At 32.1% G+C, this 19,353-nt stretch overlaps 3 protein-coding genes across 4 annotated transcripts; 2 read left to right on the top strand and 1 right to left on the bottom strand.

Annotated features, from left to right (window-relative positions):
• Positions 1-498: 498 nt before the first annotated feature.
• LOC101254843 (nudix hydrolase 15, mitochondrial) lies at positions 499-2,830 on the top strand. Its single transcript, XM_004248089.5, has 4 exons — positions 499-824; positions 1,384-1,526; positions 2,230-2,349; positions 2,431-2,830. Exons 1-4 carry the CDS (start codon positions 587-589, stop codon positions 2,632-2,634), a joined length of 705 nt encoding a protein of 234 aa, XP_004248137.1. The 5' UTR covers positions 499-586; the 3' UTR covers positions 2,635-2,830.
• Positions 2,831-3,408: 578 nt separating this feature from the next.
• LOC101255142 (nudix hydrolase 22, chloroplastic-like) lies at positions 3,409-6,682 on the top strand. Of its 2 annotated transcripts, none has more exons than XM_004248090.5 (4): positions 3,409-4,046; positions 5,667-5,809; positions 6,154-6,273; positions 6,358-6,682. In XM_004248090.5, exons 1-4 carry the CDS (start codon positions 3,824-3,826, stop codon positions 6,559-6,561), a joined length of 690 nt encoding a protein of 229 aa, XP_004248138.1. In that variant the 5' UTR covers positions 3,409-3,823; the 3' UTR covers positions 6,562-6,682. The 2 variants fall into 2 exon arrangements, with proteins under 2 accessions (XP_004248138.1, XP_010327051.1); XM_010328749.4 differs by having other exon boundaries at positions 3,506-4,046; positions 6,157-6,273.
• A 252-nt stretch (positions 6,683-6,934) lies between these two features.
• Positions 6,935-10,500, bottom strand: LOC101255435 (magnesium-chelatase subunit ChlI, chloroplastic). The gene is made up of 3 exons (XM_004248091.5): positions 10,040-10,500; positions 9,295-9,413; positions 6,935-8,169 (listed from the first exon to the last, which is right to left on the bottom strand). Exons 1-3 carry the CDS (start codon positions 10,152-10,154, stop codon positions 7,120-7,122), a joined length of 1,284 nt encoding a protein of 427 aa, XP_004248139.1. The 5' UTR covers positions 10,155-10,500; the 3' UTR covers positions 6,935-7,119.
• Between the last annotated feature and the right edge of the window lie 8,853 nt (positions 10,501-19,353).

The following is a 19,353-nucleotide window of genomic DNA, read 5'->3' as shown; positions in this document are numbered from 1 at the left end:
AATCAATAATCTTTAAATATCAAATGATCAAATCAAAATTAATTAGAAAAATAATAAAAAAAGATGGATTACCCGCAATGAAATCAGATCTCTTTTTTTTTTAAAAAAAAAATATGACTAAGAAAACACACAAAAAGTCGAATGAGGTATACATTATTTATAAGGCATAATACATAAATATGTCCTTTAACTTAGCTTCGAATCACATTTATGCCCTTCAACTTTGGGTGTGCACAAGTAGACACTTAAACTTGTATAAAATTGAACAAATAGACACACTTGTCCTACATGTCATTTTTGTCCTATGTGGTGTCTTACGTGTATTGTGCCACGTAGGACTCATGTGTTTATTTATATAAAAATTGAATACTTAAGTGTCTATTTGTACATTATAAAAGTTGGAGATCAAAGTTAAAATTTGTACCCAAATTTAGAGTCCAATACGTGTATTATGTCTATTTTTAACCACATTAAACAGTATAATTTTTCGAATTCATAACCCTGATTACATATTCATGAGCTGCTTTTTATAAGCTTTTAAAACAATACATTTTCCGTTTTCTTCTTTCTCCTTCTCAGTGCCCAAATGGCATCTAACAGATCAGAGAGCCTTGTGAAGTTAGCTGAAAGACTTCGTCTTTATAACTCTATAAGTACCCAAATTTCGAAAATTCAAGAATTTGTTCCCAAAAATCAAGAATTGGGGATAAACCCAATACCTAAATCAAACAGGGCTGCAGTTTTGGTGTGTCTATTTGAAGACCCACAAGGCCATCTTCGTGTAATCCTCACCAAAAGAGCTTCAACACTTTCTTCACACTCAGGTTTCTATTTGATTTATTGAAGTTAAATTTGTACAATGGTGTTCACTTGGTATCGTAGTATTCAGGGACGGATTCATGATTTGAAGTTTATGAATAATGTTAATTTGGGATCATTTTTCTATTTGGAAGCTCTTTTAACTCTACCCCTTTAGGAATTGTTTGGTAGCTGGTTTAGATGTGAGTCGTGTAAGTATTAAATTATGTATAGGTAATAGCTGGTTAAGACGTAAGTTATTCATGTAATGTATATAGATTTGCTAATAACTAATTCCTACGTTGTTATTGATACTTGCATAACTCTAACCAGCTACCAAACAACCCCCTTAATGATATGATGTTATAGAAATGTGAGACTATAGGTTTTAGTGTCGTCTCAGATTGTTTGTCTGGTTTTGATTTGACACGAAGTTTAAGAAAGTAAATGAAACTTTTGCTAATTGAGCTAATTAACCCCTTTTTGTAACATTCAATACCTGAGGATACCCTTCTCCTCGCTCAGGGCTCGAACTTGTAACTTTAAAGACACAAATCTTTCAACCTCTTACTTTAATGTTTTTAGGTGAAGTTGCTTTGCCTGGTGGGAAAGTAGAAGAAGGGGATGCCGATAACGTTGAGACAGCATTGAGGGAGGCTGAGGAGGAGATCGGATTAGACCGTTCACTTGTAGATGTTGTTACTGTTCTTGAATCCTTTACCAACAAGGTAATGCATTTGTCTTCATTTGAGGTCTTACATTATTCTGTGTTCATGCCCTTTTAAGGTTTCTTAGCTCGTTAAATATTAATGACAAGTAGGGACATAGTTGATAATACAAGCCCGTCTCTTTTGTATCAAAGTTGAAGGGATCAAATTTCATGGAACATTTATATGCCAAGAACAGTACGAACAACAATAGTAATTCAACGGGACTAATTAATCAGTTGTTGAGAGAGCACTGTGCAAAATTAAACATGACATTTTAGGTTTTATGTTGGAAAACCAACAAAGAACGAGTAATGGAACTTTTTATCTATGTTGCTCGGACTGTTTGAAAATACAACTGGTATGCGTTGGATCCTCCAAAAGTTTGTAGTTTTGAAGTATCCAACACGAATAGGGCAATACTTTTGGAGGGTCTGAGCAATGTAGCTTTTTATCATACTCATGTCCATCACACAATCGACACTGCAGCCAAAGTCTTGTTTACCTCAAGAGAAGTAAAAAGAAGAGTCTTAACTGAAGTATCGGGTTGCAAGTTTCAAATGCTTCCGTTTCATTTCGTGGAAGGTTAATTCTCAATAGTACAGTTCTACTGCATTGATGCTTACCTTTTGAAATCTGTTCTGTCTTAACTGTCTTGTTAAAAATTTCGCCCTATTAACATTTATATGATCTGTGCTCAAATCGGTGTTTTGTTTTTCCTCAGAAGGGAATTACGGTGATTCCTGTCGTGGGCATACTTTGGGACCGGAACACATTCAACCCGTTGATAAATACTGCAGAAGTGGCATCACTATTTGATGCACCTCTAGAGATGTTTCTCAAGGTTAGTAAGTCTATAAACTCCCTCTCTTGTTTACGTGTTTCGTCTCCAGTTGCTCTTACGAATACATATTGGTTGATTTAGGATGAGAATCGACGAGAACAAGAACGTGAATACATGGGAGATGAATATGTTCTTCATTTCTTTGATCATGAAACAGAGAATGAGAAGTATATAATATGGGCTATAACTGCTGGCATTTTGATTAAAGCTGCATCGATTGTGTACCAACGTCCCCCTGATTTTCAAGAACGAACACCTAAATTCTGGAGTAGAAATCGTCAATGAAAGACGTTATTGCCAAATCTCTCTCTCTCTCTCGATCGAGAGACTTTTGTCCTTCGACCTTGGAACCTTTAACATAGTTTCGTCTTGTCTATGGTGGATTGCTTTATCCGAAATTATATTATGTTCATCTTATGCAAACGTTTGAGCGGGGTTTCTAGCTCCAAATTTATTTTCAAATATCTGTTTGATCTTGAAATTTAATTTTGATACTCATGAAAATTTAGTACATATATTTATTCCAATAATCAACATGGCATATGTATTTAAAACCACAAATAAAATACGAATAAGAATACGAAATTAAATTACAATACACACAAAAAATAGTTTAATTTTTTATTCTTTAAACTAAGGAATGAAAGAAAAAAATAAAATAAGAATAAGAAATTCAAATAATTATAATAAAAGAAGTCAAAAAATAATTTATGTATGAAAAAAATTAAAATATACCTTGAACTTTGATAGAAGAATCATATATACCCCTAAATAATTTTAAAAAAATTCAGAAGTAATAAATATAAATTTAAAACTAATTTCTTAACTTCCGTTAAATGAAGGGTATATGTGAGTAATTTTGTAACGAGAGGGGTATATACGAGCCGTTTGTATAACGGTAAGAGCATATACGAGTCACTTTTATAACGAGAGTATATCAGCTCCAAATGACAAAGTTGAGGGGTATATGAGACACTTTTCCCTTTATAATAAATATAATTGGTAGCTTAAAAAATAGAGTAAATTTATAAGTAGATTGACTGGGTAAAGCACTAAAAAGGGTGTATTATTCTGAAGCATTAAATATAATCTTGATAGATAATTAACAATAGACTCGACTCGAGATTTGCAGAATCCCAGCCCTGATTCACACTCCGAACCTAATTCTTGACTCCGAGTTGAGATCTGACTCTCAATCCCAACCTTGTCACGAGACTCAACTTACAAACTCCCTATCTCACCTACCAATCTCTGTCCCGAACTAGTCTATCGAACCAAACTCCATACCCGAACCTGAGACCCAACCCATTCCCCTACCTTGACTTGATTTTGGGTCATTATTTTTGGATTGCGGATCCGGATTTTACATTTAAGTGGATCCGGGTTAAGTTTGTTGGTTAAATCTATTAATTAATAAAAATTTCAACCAATATATGAAATAAAAATCCTAATTTTGATTTTCTCTAAATCCCAAATGGCATATAACAGATCAGAGAGACTGATGAAATTAAGTGAAAGGCTTCGTTTATATAACCAAAATTCAAAAATTGAAGAATTGGGGACAGATAATAGTAATAGTAATTCAATAAGATCCAAATCAAACAGAGCTGCAGTTTTGGTGTGTCTATTTGAAGACCCACAAGAAAATCTTCGTGTAATCCTCACCAAAAGAGCTTCAACACTTTCTTCATACTCAGGTAAGTATTTTTGCGAGTTTCATATCTGAACTATCAGTTCGTTATCGCAAGTGTTTGAATGTAATCACAATGGTTCAATTTTGCCCATAAAATTTTGTCTTAATGATAATAACTTAATTGTGGTTTGGTATGAAAGGAAAATATTTTGGACAATGTTTTTCTAGAAAATGTTTTTCTGCAAAACAAATAGATTTTGGACTTATTTTCTCATGTTTGGTTGGTGAGTAGAAAATATTTTTCGGAAATGATTTTTAGTGTTTGATTTATGAATGAAAAATATTTTTGAGGAACATCTTTTATTTTTTTTTATTTTTACTAGAATACAAAAATAATTTATGAAATTGAAAATATTTTTTAAAAATAATTTTTTTTAGTGGTGGTATAGGAGGTGGGGTAGTGGGGCGGGGGGGGGGGGGCTGGTAAGGGTGCTGGCCGGGAGAGGAGAGGTAGGAACTTAAAAATAAAAATTTGGAGTTAATATTTTAAAAAAAGCAAAATTAATTTTTTGGGGAGGGGGCCAGGGGGTGGTGGTAAAAGATCGGGTTAAAAAATTAAATTTTGATATTGAAAATATTTTTTTTTAAATTGATCTTCCCAAGAAAATGTAATTTGAAATAGGAGGAGAGCTTTGAAAAATGTTTTCCTTACTTTTCTAAGGGAAGTCATTTTCCTTAATTTTGAGGTAAATGAGTTGATTTGAAAAATATTTTCCAAAACTTTTGCCCCAACCAAACATGAGAAAATTGGAAAACATTTTCCAGAAAATGTTTTCCTTCATACCAAACACACTCTAAATATGTTTGTAAATGACCCTAAACGCTGTAGTGACATTAGATCTTATCATAATGTACTAATGCCGGTAAAGGCTAATAACATTCTTTGTTATCGTGTAAATTTTTTTGGTTTGAAGTGTATGAAAAGCAAACATTTGATAGTTTAGGTTAGAAACTCGTAAACATTGTAGGGAAAATGCATAACTACCCCCAACCTATGTCCGAAATCTCAGAGACATAGTTATATTATACTAAGATGTTATTACCCCTGAACTTATTTTACAAATAATTTCTACCCCTTTTCGGCCTACGTGGCACTAGATTGAAAAAAATATCAACACGCGCTGGGCCCACAAGATAATGTCACGTAGGCCGAAAAGGGTAGAAAATTATTTATAAAATAAGTTTAGGGGTAATAGGACCTTAGGATAGTGTTTATGTGTCTCTGAGATTTCGGGCATAGGTTGGAGATACTTGTGCATTTTCGAAACTTTGTATGGTGAACTATCTTTAACTAAGTTAAAACACTTATTAGAGAACTTTTAATATTATTATTGCTATTATTTTTATATGTATATTTGACTCATTTTTACTTTTGTTTTATTTTGTACGATGATGATATGAAATGAGTTTAAACGAAATAGCAAGGATTCATATAGCTAAGCTCTACTTGTTTGAGGTCTGAGCCAATACTTTTGAGCCAATTGCGACATTTGAAACTCAAGGATGATGAGAGTCGTTCCTTTGCCCTTCTCCACTTAAATACTCGATTTAGTTCACTTGGCACGATGCTTTAATTTGTGACCTAAGATACAAGTTCCTCAACCTCTCAGTCTATTGTTTTTAGGTGAAGTTGCTTTGCCTGGTGGAAAAGTAGAAGAAGGTGATGCCGATGACATTGAAACAGCTCTGAGGGAGGCCGAGGAGGAGATCGGATTAGATCGTTCACTTGTAGATGTTGTCACTGTTCTTGAATCCTTTACCGCCAAGGTAATGCAGTTATCTTCATTAGCGATCATTTGAGACATTATTTTGTGTTCATTTCCTTTTAAGGTAGGTGTAAGTTCTACGTACACTTTACCCTCCCAGACTGATTACATTGTGTATAAGGATGGTTCATTTTCTTACATCAACGTTGAAAGGACCATATATATGCCAAGAACAGAGTTTAAGTGATCTGTTATGTTTTCGGAACTCATGATCAATGCTTAGCTGATATAAGAAGTTACAGTTGCAAGTTTTAAATGCAAACTTTTCAGTTTCATTTCGTGGGATAGCACAGTTCTGTTGCATTGATGCTTATGGTATGATATTGTTGTTTTGTTTTTCCTCAGAAGGGAATTACAGTGATTCCAGTTGTGGGCATACTTTGGGATCGGAGCGCGTTCAACCCGTTGATAAACGCTGCAGAAGTGGCATCAATATTTGATGCACCTCTGGAAATGTTTCTTAAGGTTAGTAAAGTCTACAAACTCTTCTCTTTTCGTTTACAAGTTTCGTCTTCACTTGCTCTTACAATGAATTATTGGTTGATTTAGGATGAGAATCGACGAGAGCAAGAGTTTGAACACATGGGAGATAAGTATGTAATCCATTTCTTTGATCATCAAACAGAGAATGAGAAGTATATAATATGGGCTTTTACTGCTGCTATTTTGATTAAAGCTGCATCGATTGTGTACCAACGTCCCCCTGATTTTCAAGAACGAAGACCTAGATTTTGGAACAGAAGTCGTCAATGAAAGATGTTAGTGTCCTTTGAACTTTGAACATAAGAGGTTGTTCCTTCAAAGTTACATAAATATGTCTCCATATGTATTTATAGCCATTGCTCTCTGTGAAAGTATATTCTGTTTGGGCCAACTTGCGTGCACCTCTACCTCTACTATTGCATATTTGTCTTCCAAAGTACAGGTAGATGAAAAGGCATTACGTAATGTATTTTGTCTCTGCTGGAACTTGAACCGTAGGAGAGTTCTTTGGTATGAAGAAGTGATACTCCCACCAAAGATTGACTATGGGGTTCATTTTAGAGTCAGACCAAACGAGGCGAGGCCAGAGATACAACATTGGGAACCTTAGGCCAAAGATTGATAACAATCAAAGACCAGTAAGTTTAAGTACAGGTGAATCTGAACACATTTCTTAAGCACAGTACACAGACAATCTTCAGTTTTGACAATGGTCAAATCTTTAGATGATTTGAGAAATGGAAAATTAAGACAAAAACAAGTATGTTGCTCTATAAAACAGCTTGGTGCAGGGAAATGTTTACCCAAAGAAGAAAGCTATTTGTCTCCTTAGCCAAAAACCTCGTAAAATTTCTCAACAACAAGTAAACCTGAGTCGATAGATTCCAACGGATCCTTCCTAAGTCTGTGTCTTAAGCAGTTGGGAATGACAGTGGCGATATCTTCTGGGGTTACCTTATCTCTTCCTTTAAGTGCAGCCAATGCTCTTGCTGCTCTGTTAGTGACTATATCACCTCTCAATCCATCGACATTCAGTTCTGCACAGACCTTAGAGATTTTAACGCGGAGATCATGATCAATCGTAACAGAAGAAAGCCCGCTCCTGGCTGAGGTGATTTGGCTCTGGAGCTTTTCTTGCTCCCCCTTGTATGATTCCCGGAATTCCTTGGGGTTCTTGTCAAAACGACCTCTTTCCTCGACGATCTTCACTCTTAGTTCTGCATCTCTCACAGTCCCGACTTGGGCATGCATTCCAAATCGATCAAGAAGCTGTGGCCTAAGTTCTCCTTCTTCAGGATTACCTGAACCAATAAGGATAAATCGAGCAGGGTGTGAAATTGATATTCCCTCTCTTTCAACAGTGTTCCATCCTGATGCTGCAGAATCCAAAAGAACATCTACTAAATGGTCGTCCAAAAGATTAACCTCGTCGACATAAAGTATTCCTCTGTTAGCTTTAGCAAGAAGACCAGGCTCGAATGCCTTCACACCCTCGGTAAGAGCTTTCTCAATGTCGATTGTCCCACACACCCTGTCCTCAGTAGCACCTAGTGGTAAATCAACCATGTTGATTTTGGTGAGAGACACAGGAAGCTGCTCTCCCTTCCTCAATTTGTCACGGACTTCAGCGCTCATTACTTCTTGGTCATCTGGATCTGAATTAAATGGATCACCAGAAATAACTTTTATTTCTGGAAGTAAATCCACCAAAGACCTAACCGTGGTGGACTTCCCAGTTCCTCTATCACCCATAATCATCACGCCTCCAATCTTTGGATCTATTACATTCAGCAAAAGACACAACTTCATCTCATCTTGCCCCACTATGGCGGGAAATGGATACACCGGTCTCTGGCTGTCTTCAGCAAGTTTCTGAGCCTAAAAATTACAAAGTAGGTAAAACCTTATCAATATACTTGGTACAACAACAACAACATACACAGTATAGTCCCACAGAATGGGGTCCGCGGAGGGTTGAGTGTACGCGGACAGACCTTACCCGTACCTTAGAGGTAGAGAGGTTGGTTCTGATAGACCCTCGGCTGAAGGATAAACAGTCCAAAACAGTCCTAAAAAGGAATCAATATACTTGGTAAATCCCCCCTCCCCCAAAATAAAATGGGTTGCAAATACATTGCCTTCCAAATAAATCATTTTGCCCAAGTGTTGTAAATTTCTAAGCTGAACCTAACAAAACTATTTTGAATTCGACTTCTGATAATCCTTGCCCTGAAACTTAATACTCCCATGAGCTATTTGGTATGACAATCTTTCCTCTTTGGGACATCATAACATGATTGACATCATTTTTGTAAAACTTTTACAATGTTAAAGAACTCGAATAAACTCTTATCTGAAACAGTCTCTACTACATCCACAAGGTAATGGTAAGGTATGCATACACTCTACCCTCCTCACACCGACCCCACTTGATGAATTCCCTGGGTATGTTGTTATATCCAAAGTTACTTCGATATCATGTTTCCTTTGTCAAACTAATTTTGAACTCTCCGTGTAACATTCATTTCCACCATCAATAATACAATACTCCCTCCGTTTCAATTGATTTGTTTTGCTTACCTTTTTAGTCCATTTAATGAAAAAATGTCTCCTTTTAATTCTAACTTTACACATGACATGTTTAAGACCACAAGATTAAAACGATCTTTAGTTTAAGATCACAATATTCAAAAGTCTTCTTTTATTTTCTTAAACTCTATGCAGAGTCAAAACTAGAGAAACAAATTGAAACTGAAACGGAGGGAGTAGACAAAGGGGCAGTGTCCAAGCTTTTCAGCAAACATCTTATATGCATTTTAATAATCTTCCCACCTCTCACACAATATTGCTTCATAGCCTCAACTTAAATTCTGTAAAAGAACTCCACAACCAAACACCCAAACCCCACATTATTATATAGAAAATAGAAATCTTCCACACAAATTACCCAAACTGTTTAGCAAAAACACCTGATGAAATCACCATATCATGAAAAATTGGTACCTGTTCTTGAGCAGGGCTGATTTCAGTTGCAACATTGGAAATTGCCACATGGAATTGGGACCTCCCTTTCTTAACTGGGAGTCTAATTCCTCCATAAAACTTCCTCCCTTGGCTATGTCCTACAACAACAATGCCCATCAATTCATACTTAACCCATAAAAAAATACGGTGAAATCCCACAAAATAGAGTCGAGGGTATACACAATCCTTATCACTACCTAGAAAGATTGTTCCCGAAAAACCCTCAGCTCAACAAAGTTAATAAAACGAAACGAACAAGTGAAGTGACATCACAACGAATAGCAAATCAGTAACAACTATATGCAAGGAACCGTAACAACATCCACAAAATACGATCACCTAAACACAGTAAACCTCATAAAATACGAATACCAAAAAAATCCAAAAACTACCTGAATACACAAATGCTCTATACTACCAAGAGTCCAAATTCACAAACTCTCAAAAACCAATTCAAAGTATAGATATCAAAAAAATGTAAAACACCCATTACACAGTAGGAACAAAATCAGAACAAAAATATAAATCTTTACAATTAAAAAAAAAAAAACACTTACCCATCAAAATTGTAGCTCATAATCAACAACCAAGAACCCAAAAATTCACAAAAAAAACTCAAACCCAATTCAAAGGAAAACTAGAAATGGCATAATATACAAAAAATTTGAACACCCACTAACAATGCGAACACAATTAGTTGAAAAAAACACATTTATTTAAATACCTGAAGATGGGAAAAGGGATAAAGCAGCAGACTTAGAGGAACGAGAAGTGAAGGGTGTAGAAGCTAAAATTGCTGCTGCAGAAGAAGAAGAAGAAGTTCCCAATAGTGAAGCCATTTCAGTGAAGAAGAAGAAGAAGTTTTGGCATCAGTGTATTGGTCACTGCTTACTACTACTAACTAATGGCTTGTGTTTGTGTCTTTGGATAAGACGATAGATTTCCGGGTCATACTTTTATTGGACTTTCATGGATTCATGGGCTCATTAATTTTCGACTTCAAATTTGGGTATTTTGATCATGTTTTTTTTTTTTTAAGTAATTTTAGGTTTAGCAAACATAAAAATAATATTATGCTTTATAGCTATATTTATGTTATTTGCACTTCATAATAAACCACATTTGATTGTATAAATTTGGTGTCTGTGTCTATGAAAATTATGTTTGAATATGTATATGTACTTTGTGATTGTATATCTGCATTAAAGTTTGAATTCGTATACAATTTAATCGAGTTAAAATAGTTATATTTGTATATCAAATTTTTTTTCTCGATTTATACAAACACAAATTATATATTGTATTTTGTATGATTTGTGTTTGTGTAAAAAAAAGAGAGGAAGGCAAAAGAGAAATGGGTGGGAAAGATTTGTATTGTATAAGTATAAGTGTATAGGGCTAAGTGATGTATATTTGTATATACAGTTTTCTCTCGCTTTATATAAATACAAACACAATTTATACATTTGTGTTTGTATAAAGTGAGAGAGGCGGAGGAGAGTGGTGAGCGAGATTCTGGGGAGAGAGGTAAATGGCAAAGTGTTCACTACAAATTAGATGAAACTATGGTTGTATCATTTATTTTAAATTAATAATTTGTTGTTTCATATAATTTTCTCTTTTTTTTCGTTGAAAAATTACCTAAATACACATCTTATTTAATTATATTTTTCAAAATTTCCTACCCTTTTAAAGGTTTTTTTGTAATTTGAAAAAGAAATTTTGGAGGGGGGGGGGGTGTTTTTTTAAAAGGACATGTATCAAAAAAAAAATCACAGGTTGGCTTTTTTTTTCCTCTATGATATTATCACAGTATATTATAGTATATGAATATACTTTGATGGTGTCAAAGAGTAAATAAGCAGTGTCTTCATTGTAGGATTGCTTCTTCCTCCTAAATACCATCAATGTATTATATACTCTTATGATATAAATGAGTAACTGAACAATATTTTCATTGAAGCTTGCTTTAGTCCTTCAATGAGATTACTCAATTATCCATGATATTACTATAGTAAATCTACATACTGTTGTGGTATCATTGAGATATGTTTTGATATTTTAATATTTTAATTTTAAAAATTATAATTTCTACTAATTTAGAGTTTAATAACTAAGATTGTGAATTTAATAATTTTCTCTTAATTGTTTTTTTTTGTTTATTTCTCAACAAAAGAGTCTAATTCGATACCAATAGGATATCAATATATCAACGAAGTATCATAGATTAAATTAAGCTCGATCCTATATAATATCGATGTGGTGTCTACATACCAATGGAATATCACAGAGGATTAATCATAGTAGTAATGTTATGTTGATATCATACACGAAATAATAAAGGAGAAAGTGGACTAAGCAGGTTAACAGTTTGGGTCATTTATCTATTAAGGCTAAATCGTTTCGGTTGAATTTAATTTGGATAAATAATTTCATGATAAGGTCTATTTTTTGTAGTTTTCCCTTCTTCTTTTTTGTGATTTTTTTTAAAAAATTAATATTTGAAGTTGTATTTTTCATGAATATAAATGGAAGTTGTTTTTCTTTTTGCGGATAATTTAAAGTGAAAAAAGTAGAACTATTTTTTTGTTATCTTTTAAGTTCGTGAAAATTTTGGAATTCTAATCTTTTCAATAGTCAAATATGTGTGTAAATCTTTTAAGTTCGTGAAAATTTTGGAATTCTAATCTTTTCAATAGTCAAATATGTGTGTAATACTTTTTAACAAAATTTAACTTGAAATCAATCACCTAAACAAATGTATGTGTTTATAATAGAGAAAATGGTCAAAAGCCTTCCTAATTTAAATTCGGATTCTCAATTACACATTTTAATTTTACGAAAGTCCTATCACCCTCCTCCTGAACTATCTAAAACTGAAATAATTACCCCCCTTGAATGCTTAGCTGGCAAAGAGAGTATATTTCACTCTCTCAGAGAATGAGCACAAAAGGCAAATATTAAAACTTTTTTATTTATTTATAAATATATGTATTTATTATTTATTTGTTTATTGTCCTTCTTCTCCAGAACAATAAAGATTAAATTCCTCCACCATTTACTATCTCTAAACCATCATTGTCATCACCATCTTCACCGAATTTACCAATGTTGATTTCACACAAGCTTTTAGATTCTCATGTAAAAATAATTATACACCAATCAAATCAATTAAAAATTAAATGAGATGTATTTATATCACCTAAAAATGAGATTTGGATTAGATATATTCGTCCTCTCTCTTTCTCTCCCTTCACTTTTTTTAGTTTGTTTTAGGTTTCCATCTCTCCGCTACTCGACTGACCGGCGAAACGCCACCATTGTCGTCGCCTTCGCGAAACCCAAAACACCAGCAACCCCCCCTCCCCCCTCCCTCGGAGTTCCTACATTTCCTGTTAGATATTGGTGGGTGTACTATGAACCTATTCTTATACAAAACAACACAAATTTGATGAAGAACTGTAATTTTGTATCTAGCGTCTGAGGATTTCGCATTCGACTGCTGGCTGTTTTGAGGGGTAGCCTCCCCATCCCCTCTCTCTCTCTCTCTTGTTTCTCATGATCCAATTTTGAGGAACTTTGGTGTTTAAAGTAATTGTGAAGTTATCATAGGAATTTAAAGGAATTGGGAGAAGAATTTGCTTTAGGATTTGAAGAAATTGAATAAGTATAGGAAAAAGGGAAAAATAATTATAAGAGAATTGAAGAAAAATAATCAATTAATTAAATTTCCACATGTCAAACGCGTGAAATTTACAGGTTAATGTAGGTGTGGTTATGATTTTTCAGGGGTGTAATTATTTCAGTTTTAAACTATTTAGGAGGGTGATAGGACTCCCGTAAACTTAAAGTGTTAGTTGAAAATTCAAATATAGATTGAGGGGCTTTTGGCTATTTTCTTGTTTATAATACTTCCAAACAAAATTTCACTTGAAATCAATCACCGAATTTGAACTTTAAATTTGTGATTTTAATTTTTTGAATCTAAAATTTGAATCATAAATGTATATTTTATATTAAAAAACCCTCATAATTTTTAAAGTTTGCAAAAAATAATAATAATCAATGTTTGACATGATGTGAAGTAAACACTACTTCAAATATTAAACAAAGAAGTTCACTATATTTGGGGAAAATACCCAAGTACCCCCTCAACCTATGCCCGAAATCCCAGAGACACACTTATACTATACTAAGGTCCTATTACCCCCCTGAACTTATTTTATATGTAATTTTTTACCCCTTTTTAGCCTACGTGGCACTAGTTCGGAAAAAAAAGTCAACCATCGTTAGGCCTACAAGATAGTGCCACGTAAGCTAAAAACGGGTAAAAAATTATTAATAAAATAAGTTCAGGAGGGTAATAGGACCTTAGTATAGTATAAGTGTGTCTCTGAAATTTCGGGCATAGGTTGAGGGGGTACTTGGGCATTATCCCTATTTAATGAACTAAAATAGAGTTACAGAAGAATCAGAGGTGAAACATGGATTTTTACTAAGCACAATGCACAATGACTCCTTTGCTTACAAGGTCTATTCAGGATAGTGTTTCTTTTTAGACACAGAGCTTGCACTCAAAATCTCTAATTAAGAATGAAGCAGTTTTATTCGTATGTTTCAACCAAAAAAAAAGCGAAGTTATTTTCAATCAAGGGCAAATGCAAATGTGTGAAAGCTTAATAAACAAAAACCAAAAAATGAAAAGGATAAACTTTACCCAAAAAAAAAAAAAGGATAAAACCAAAAACAAAGTTACACCAAGTATTACTTAATTAAGAGAGGGAAAAAATATAATGCAAGATAAATTTTTAGAAGAAACTACCTAATTATACATCTATTCCTATCATAATTACTAATTCTTCTTTCGGTTTAAAATAATTATATTTAATTTCACTATTTGATTTTTTTATATCAAATTTCAAGTTAAATATACCTAAATGCATGTTATTTTGCTACTAGATATACTGAAATAGGGAGAGAGGTGAACGAGAACAGAAGGGAGGTGAGTGAGATTCGCCCATATACTTAGGATATTAGATTAGCAAGCAAGATATGCGAGTGGAGAGCAAGATGAGAGGGAGGCGAGTGAGATTTTTCCATTTATTCCAGAACATGTGAATTCACTTGAATACAATATATATAGAACAAATTACACCTAACTTTAACCCCATGAATCCGCGATACATGTATCTTGATGTATCTGAATGCACTAAAATCTAATAAAACTCGTAATATTACAAATTAGCGTATATTTAAATAATTAAGTCATAAACTAGTGAAAGTTTTGTAATCACTTTAGGAGGGAGGGTGAGAATATGGTCTTTTCAAGCATCCAAGGGGCATCATTGAGCTTCCACACTAAGACTAGTTTTGAACATCTTGCAATATTTTCAAATTAGATTGAATTATGACTTAATTAAAGTATTTGATAAATGGCCAAAAGGGCAAAGGCCATAACACTTTTGAGGGATTAATGCATTTGATTTTTATTTTTTTGTGGATATATGCATTGTTTACATTCATATGGAATCTTTTAAAGCATGTGATTTTATAACCATAAGAACATGCCTTGTTGGATATATATATATATATATATATATATATATATATAACTACGCTCTCTTGTAGTTATTTCTAAAACCTCTCAAAATATTGCTTTACAATTTTGAGACGGATTTAAAAATTTTAATTTACGAGTTCTAAACTTTAAGAAGATAAATTTTATTCAAAATTATTAAGTTCAGTCAAGCCTATAATGAGAACTTTTACTCTATCTGCCTCATATTACTAATTAAACGTTTGAAGAAGGGATAATGCTCTAGTACCCCCTCAACCTATGCCCGAAATCTCAGAGACACACTTATACTATACTAAGGTCCTATTACCTCTCTAAACTTATTTTATTAATAATTTTTTACCCCTTTTTAGTCTACGTGGCACTATCTTGTGGGTCCAATAATGATGGTTGACTTTTTTTTAAACTAGTGCCACGTAGGCTAAAAAGGGGTAGAAAATTACTTATAAAATAAGTTAAGGGGATAATAGGACCTTAGTATAGTATAAGTGTGTCTCTGAGATTTCGGGCATAGGTTGAGGGGGTACTTGTGCATTTTCCCTTTGAAGAACTTAAAAAGACATGAAAGAAATAAGAGACATTACAAAAGAACATGGTCACCTACAAAATAACGAGCCAAAAATGATTAATTTAAGTGTTTCCGCACAACGTTTAAGAAATAAAGAAAGTTTTTTAAATTTTATAGTCTTAATTAAATTAAAGATGTGTGTAGTCATTTAAATCTTGTGATCCCTGATATGTCACATATAATGTTGAAATCGAAAAACTTAATAAAAAAACAATAAGCTTTTTTTGAGAGAAACGAAAAAAATTAGTAAAGAAAAGACACTTTAATTAGAAGACCACAACAAGATTATGTCATTTCGTAGCTTGTTTTTGTTCTTTCCACATAAGCTTGAAGATTAGTTGATTAATTAATCTAAAACTTTGTAAATTTTTATATTGTTAAATGTCCAAAAGATTAATACTATATCTTAAAACTATCAGTTAGTTAAAGTAGATTCTCAAGAAAAAACAGTTATTAGTAAGGGTCAAGTGACATTGATTATGCAAATTTTAGGTGTAATGGGCTTAACATGAAAGCAAAAATAAATAAATTAATTATTAGACAAAATCCCATATTCCAAAGTATTTTAGGTTATAAGATCCAAAAAACTCTTTTTATATTTTGATAAGTACATTGTTAAGAAAAAACAATTATAGACAACTTGCCTATTTAGGATCATGAAAGAACAATTAATGTATTTAAAAATTCATAATAAAAAAGGTGATCAAAAGATTCTTCATTAATTAGTGGCTAAATGCCATTTTTGGTGCGGCGATTAGAATATAAAGGTGCAATTAGAACAATGTCAAAAGAGATTGAGTCGGATTTATCGAAAATAGACTTTTTACATTTATAAAAGTAGGGGTAAAGTTAGTTTTATTTTACTTTCTCATATTTTATTTGTGAAATTATATTTTGATTATGTTATTATTGTTGATGGTGGTAACAAATAAATTAGTGAATCGAGAAGTATGAAGATTCAGATTCTAATCTCACTACAACAGAAACAGTTTTAACAGAAAGAAATATACACATTAATAAAAAGTTTTAAAGTCTTTACAAACATTAGTTAATTGCAATTGGGTCCGCTATAGAGACGTTTACAAAGAGTGCTAGCTAATTGCCTTTAAAAATCACATTTAAGCAATTAAGCTAGTCGTTGATTAATTGTTACTAAAGGTCATTTTTTATGTAGTGAAAAGATAAATGACATAGGTAATTTCTTCTTCTTCTTCTTCTTCTTCTTCTTTTTTGGATGTAGGAAGCTTTAATGATACCACAACAATATATGGATAAACTGATACAGAATGAGTAGTTTTGTAAATAAATGAATGAAGGAAACTTTAGTGCTACCACAACAGTATTTTCATATATAATGATGGTATCATACATGATTTGAAGAGAGTTACATGTTATAAGAAATAGTTCTTAATGATACCATGTCAGTATATGATAATTGTGATGGTATCATCGATAAATTATGAATTTGTCCCTTAAAAGAATGTTCATTAGTCAACGATAGTATGTAATTATACATATTTGAGGTATATGAATGAATGCAGGAAACCTTAATGATATCATTACAGTATATGTATATATTGTTATGATATCATTAACAATGACTAGCATTGTGAATTAATGAATGAAGGTAACGTTTGCGCTATCACAATAGTATATTCACATATTTTAATGGCATCGTACATGACATGGGGAGTATTACTGATTATGTGAAACAATATTGAATGATAGCATGTCAGTATATAATGGTATTTTGGAGGTGTCGTTGAATGATTGAAGTACACATCAATGATATGTATCGTAACAATATATAGATATAATTTGGTGGTATCATTGCGGCCTGCGGCTAATCTTAATGATATCATGTTAGTATATAGATATACTACGAAGGTATTATAGAGGTCTCACTAATATAAAAAATAATACTCTTTTTTTATGGAAACAAAAAAAAATAAAACATTTAAATTAAAACAAAGAAAGAAGTATATATTATACAAAACATGGTAAAGAAAAGACACTTTAATTAGAAGAACACAACAAGATTATGTCATTTCGTAGCTTGTTTTGGTTCTTTCCACATAAGCTTTAAGATTAGTTAATTAAATAATCTTAAAACTTTGTAATTTCTTAGTACTATATTGTTAAATTTCCAAAAGATTTAATATATCTTATAATTGTCAGTTAGATAAAGTAGATTCTCAAGAAAAAACAGTTATTAGTAGGGTCAAGTGACATGGATTATGCAAATATTAGGTGTAATGGGCTTAACATGAAATCAAATTATTTACAAAATTTCATATTCCAAAATATATTAGGTTATAAGATCCAAAAAACTCTTTTTATATTTTGACAAGTACATTGTTAAGAAAAAATAATTATAGACAACTTGCCTATTTAGGATCATGAAAGAACAATTAATGTAATTAAAAAATTCATAATGAAAAAAGTGTCCATTGAATCAAAAGATTCTTCATCAATTAATGGCTAAATGACATTTTTGGTGCGGCGATTAGAATACAAAGGTGCAATTAGAACAATATCAAAACACGTCGAGTCGATGATTTTTCGAAAACGAATTTTTCATCTCCATAAAAGTAAGGTAAGATTCATATATATCTTACTTTTTCAAATTTCATTTGTTAAATTATATTGAGTGTGTTATTATTGTTGATAGTAACGATAAATGGCTGCTAAATTAGTGGATTGAGAAGTATGAGGATTCAGATTCTAATCTCATTGATTAGATACCACAATAAAAACAATTTTTTAGCAGAAATAAATACGTATATTAACAAAGAGTTATCGACAAAATTAGTTAATTACAATTGGATTTGTTGTCGCTATAGACTTTAGAGACATTTTACAAAGAGTGTTAATAACCTCTACATAATATATTTAACAACAATAACAATTAAAATATTATTGCTATTTAATTATCGCTTAAAATAATTTTTTGTACAATAAAAAAATAAAAACAACATTAATCCCTTTTTATTCATTTAATCTTGATTGACATAACTACTTGTTATTGTTTGTGTTGGTGAGACTAAAACAAATACATCATCATTATACTTATCACTTCATCGCGACAATTAAAATATAATATATCTATTGTTAATATCTTTTAATATGTTATTTTTTATTTTTTTATTATTTATTTATTGACAAAAAATGAATCCATGAAATTCCTTGGACCTATTCATATTAGATAAATAAAATTATATATAAACCACTTATTAATAGACTATTCAATCTTACGTATGTCACATGGGCACCGAAACAACTTGTAATGGGGTAATAAACCCTAATCTGATATCACTTCTAAGTCTTTCGTAAAGTTTACCTAGTTTGAATTTTGAATAATCGAATCAGTAAATTCTAAATATCAAATATTTAACTTTAAAAATCGACTTATACAAATACAATTGTACTCCCTTTAGTGTTGATTTTGTTGGGACAAACATTACTACTCATCCAATAACTTCCATAGACCAATTCTTGTCACAATGGATTAAGGAGACAAAAGGTACATAAAAGTTTTGAGTGTAAAGGTACAACAAGTGTGACATAGACGAAATATATGTTAGAGTGATCGAATTGGTTGAACAGAACATTTGAAATGTTACGTATGCTTTCTTGATCGAGTTTATTGTACATCATTTACCTAGTATAATTTTTTCTATATGATTTAATTTATAAACTATTATATTTGGACATAGTTTAATTATCTTATGCACACTTAAAAGATATGAAAAAATGTGAAGAAGGTGGATTATTTTGGGAGTGTTTTTTAAATTTTTATATTCAAATATAATGATATTTAATTTTTGTGAATGTTGCTTGTTTAATGAAAATTTATGGACTAAAGCATCCTTATCTATGACTTAATTTTGATAGA

The sequence above is a fragment of the Solanum lycopersicum genome, chromosome 10 (genome assembly GCF_036512215.1).
Source record: "Solanum lycopersicum chromosome 10, SLM_r2.1".
Classification (NCBI taxonomy): Eukaryota; Viridiplantae; Streptophyta; class Magnoliopsida; order Solanales; family Solanaceae; genus Solanum; species Solanum lycopersicum.
This window is presented reverse-complemented; position numbering and strand designations above follow the sequence as displayed.

Bases quoted from the DNA above. Each gene is read 5' to 3' on its own strand.
- LOC101254843 (XM_004248089.5), top strand. From the start codon at position 587: ATGGCATCTAACAGATCAGAGAGCCTTGTGAAGTTAGCTGAAAGACTT. The intron at 1,527-2,229 runs GTAATGCATTTG...GTTTTTCCTCAG, and splicing joins TTGAATCCTTTACCAACAAG to AAGGGAATTACGGTGATTCC. The intron at 2,350-2,430 runs GTTAGTAAGTCT...TGGTTGATTTAG, and splicing joins CTCTAGAGATGTTTCTCAAG to GATGAGAATCGACGAGAACA.
- LOC101255142 (XM_004248090.5), top strand. From the start codon at position 3,824: ATGGCATATAACAGATCAGAGAGACTGATGAAATTAAGTGAAAGGCTT. The intron at 4,047-5,666 runs GTAAGTATTTTT...TATTGTTTTTAG, and splicing joins AACACTTTCTTCATACTCAG to GTGAAGTTGCTTTGCCTGGT. The intron at 6,274-6,357 runs GTTAGTAAAGTC...TGGTTGATTTAG, and splicing joins CTCTGGAAATGTTTCTTAAG to GATGAGAATCGACGAGAGCA.
- LOC101255435 (XM_004248091.5), bottom strand. From the start codon at position 10,154: ATGGCTTCACTATTGGGAACTTCTTCTTCTTCTTCTGCAGCAGCAATT. The intron at 9,414-10,039 runs GTATTTAAATAA...TTGTTGTTGTAG, and splicing joins ATCCCTTTTCCCATCTTCAG to GACATAGCCAAGGGAGGAAG. The intron at 8,170-9,294 runs GTACCAATTTTT...TGTAATTTTTAG, and splicing joins TCAGCCCTGCTCAAGAACAG to GCTCAGAAACTTGCTGAAGA.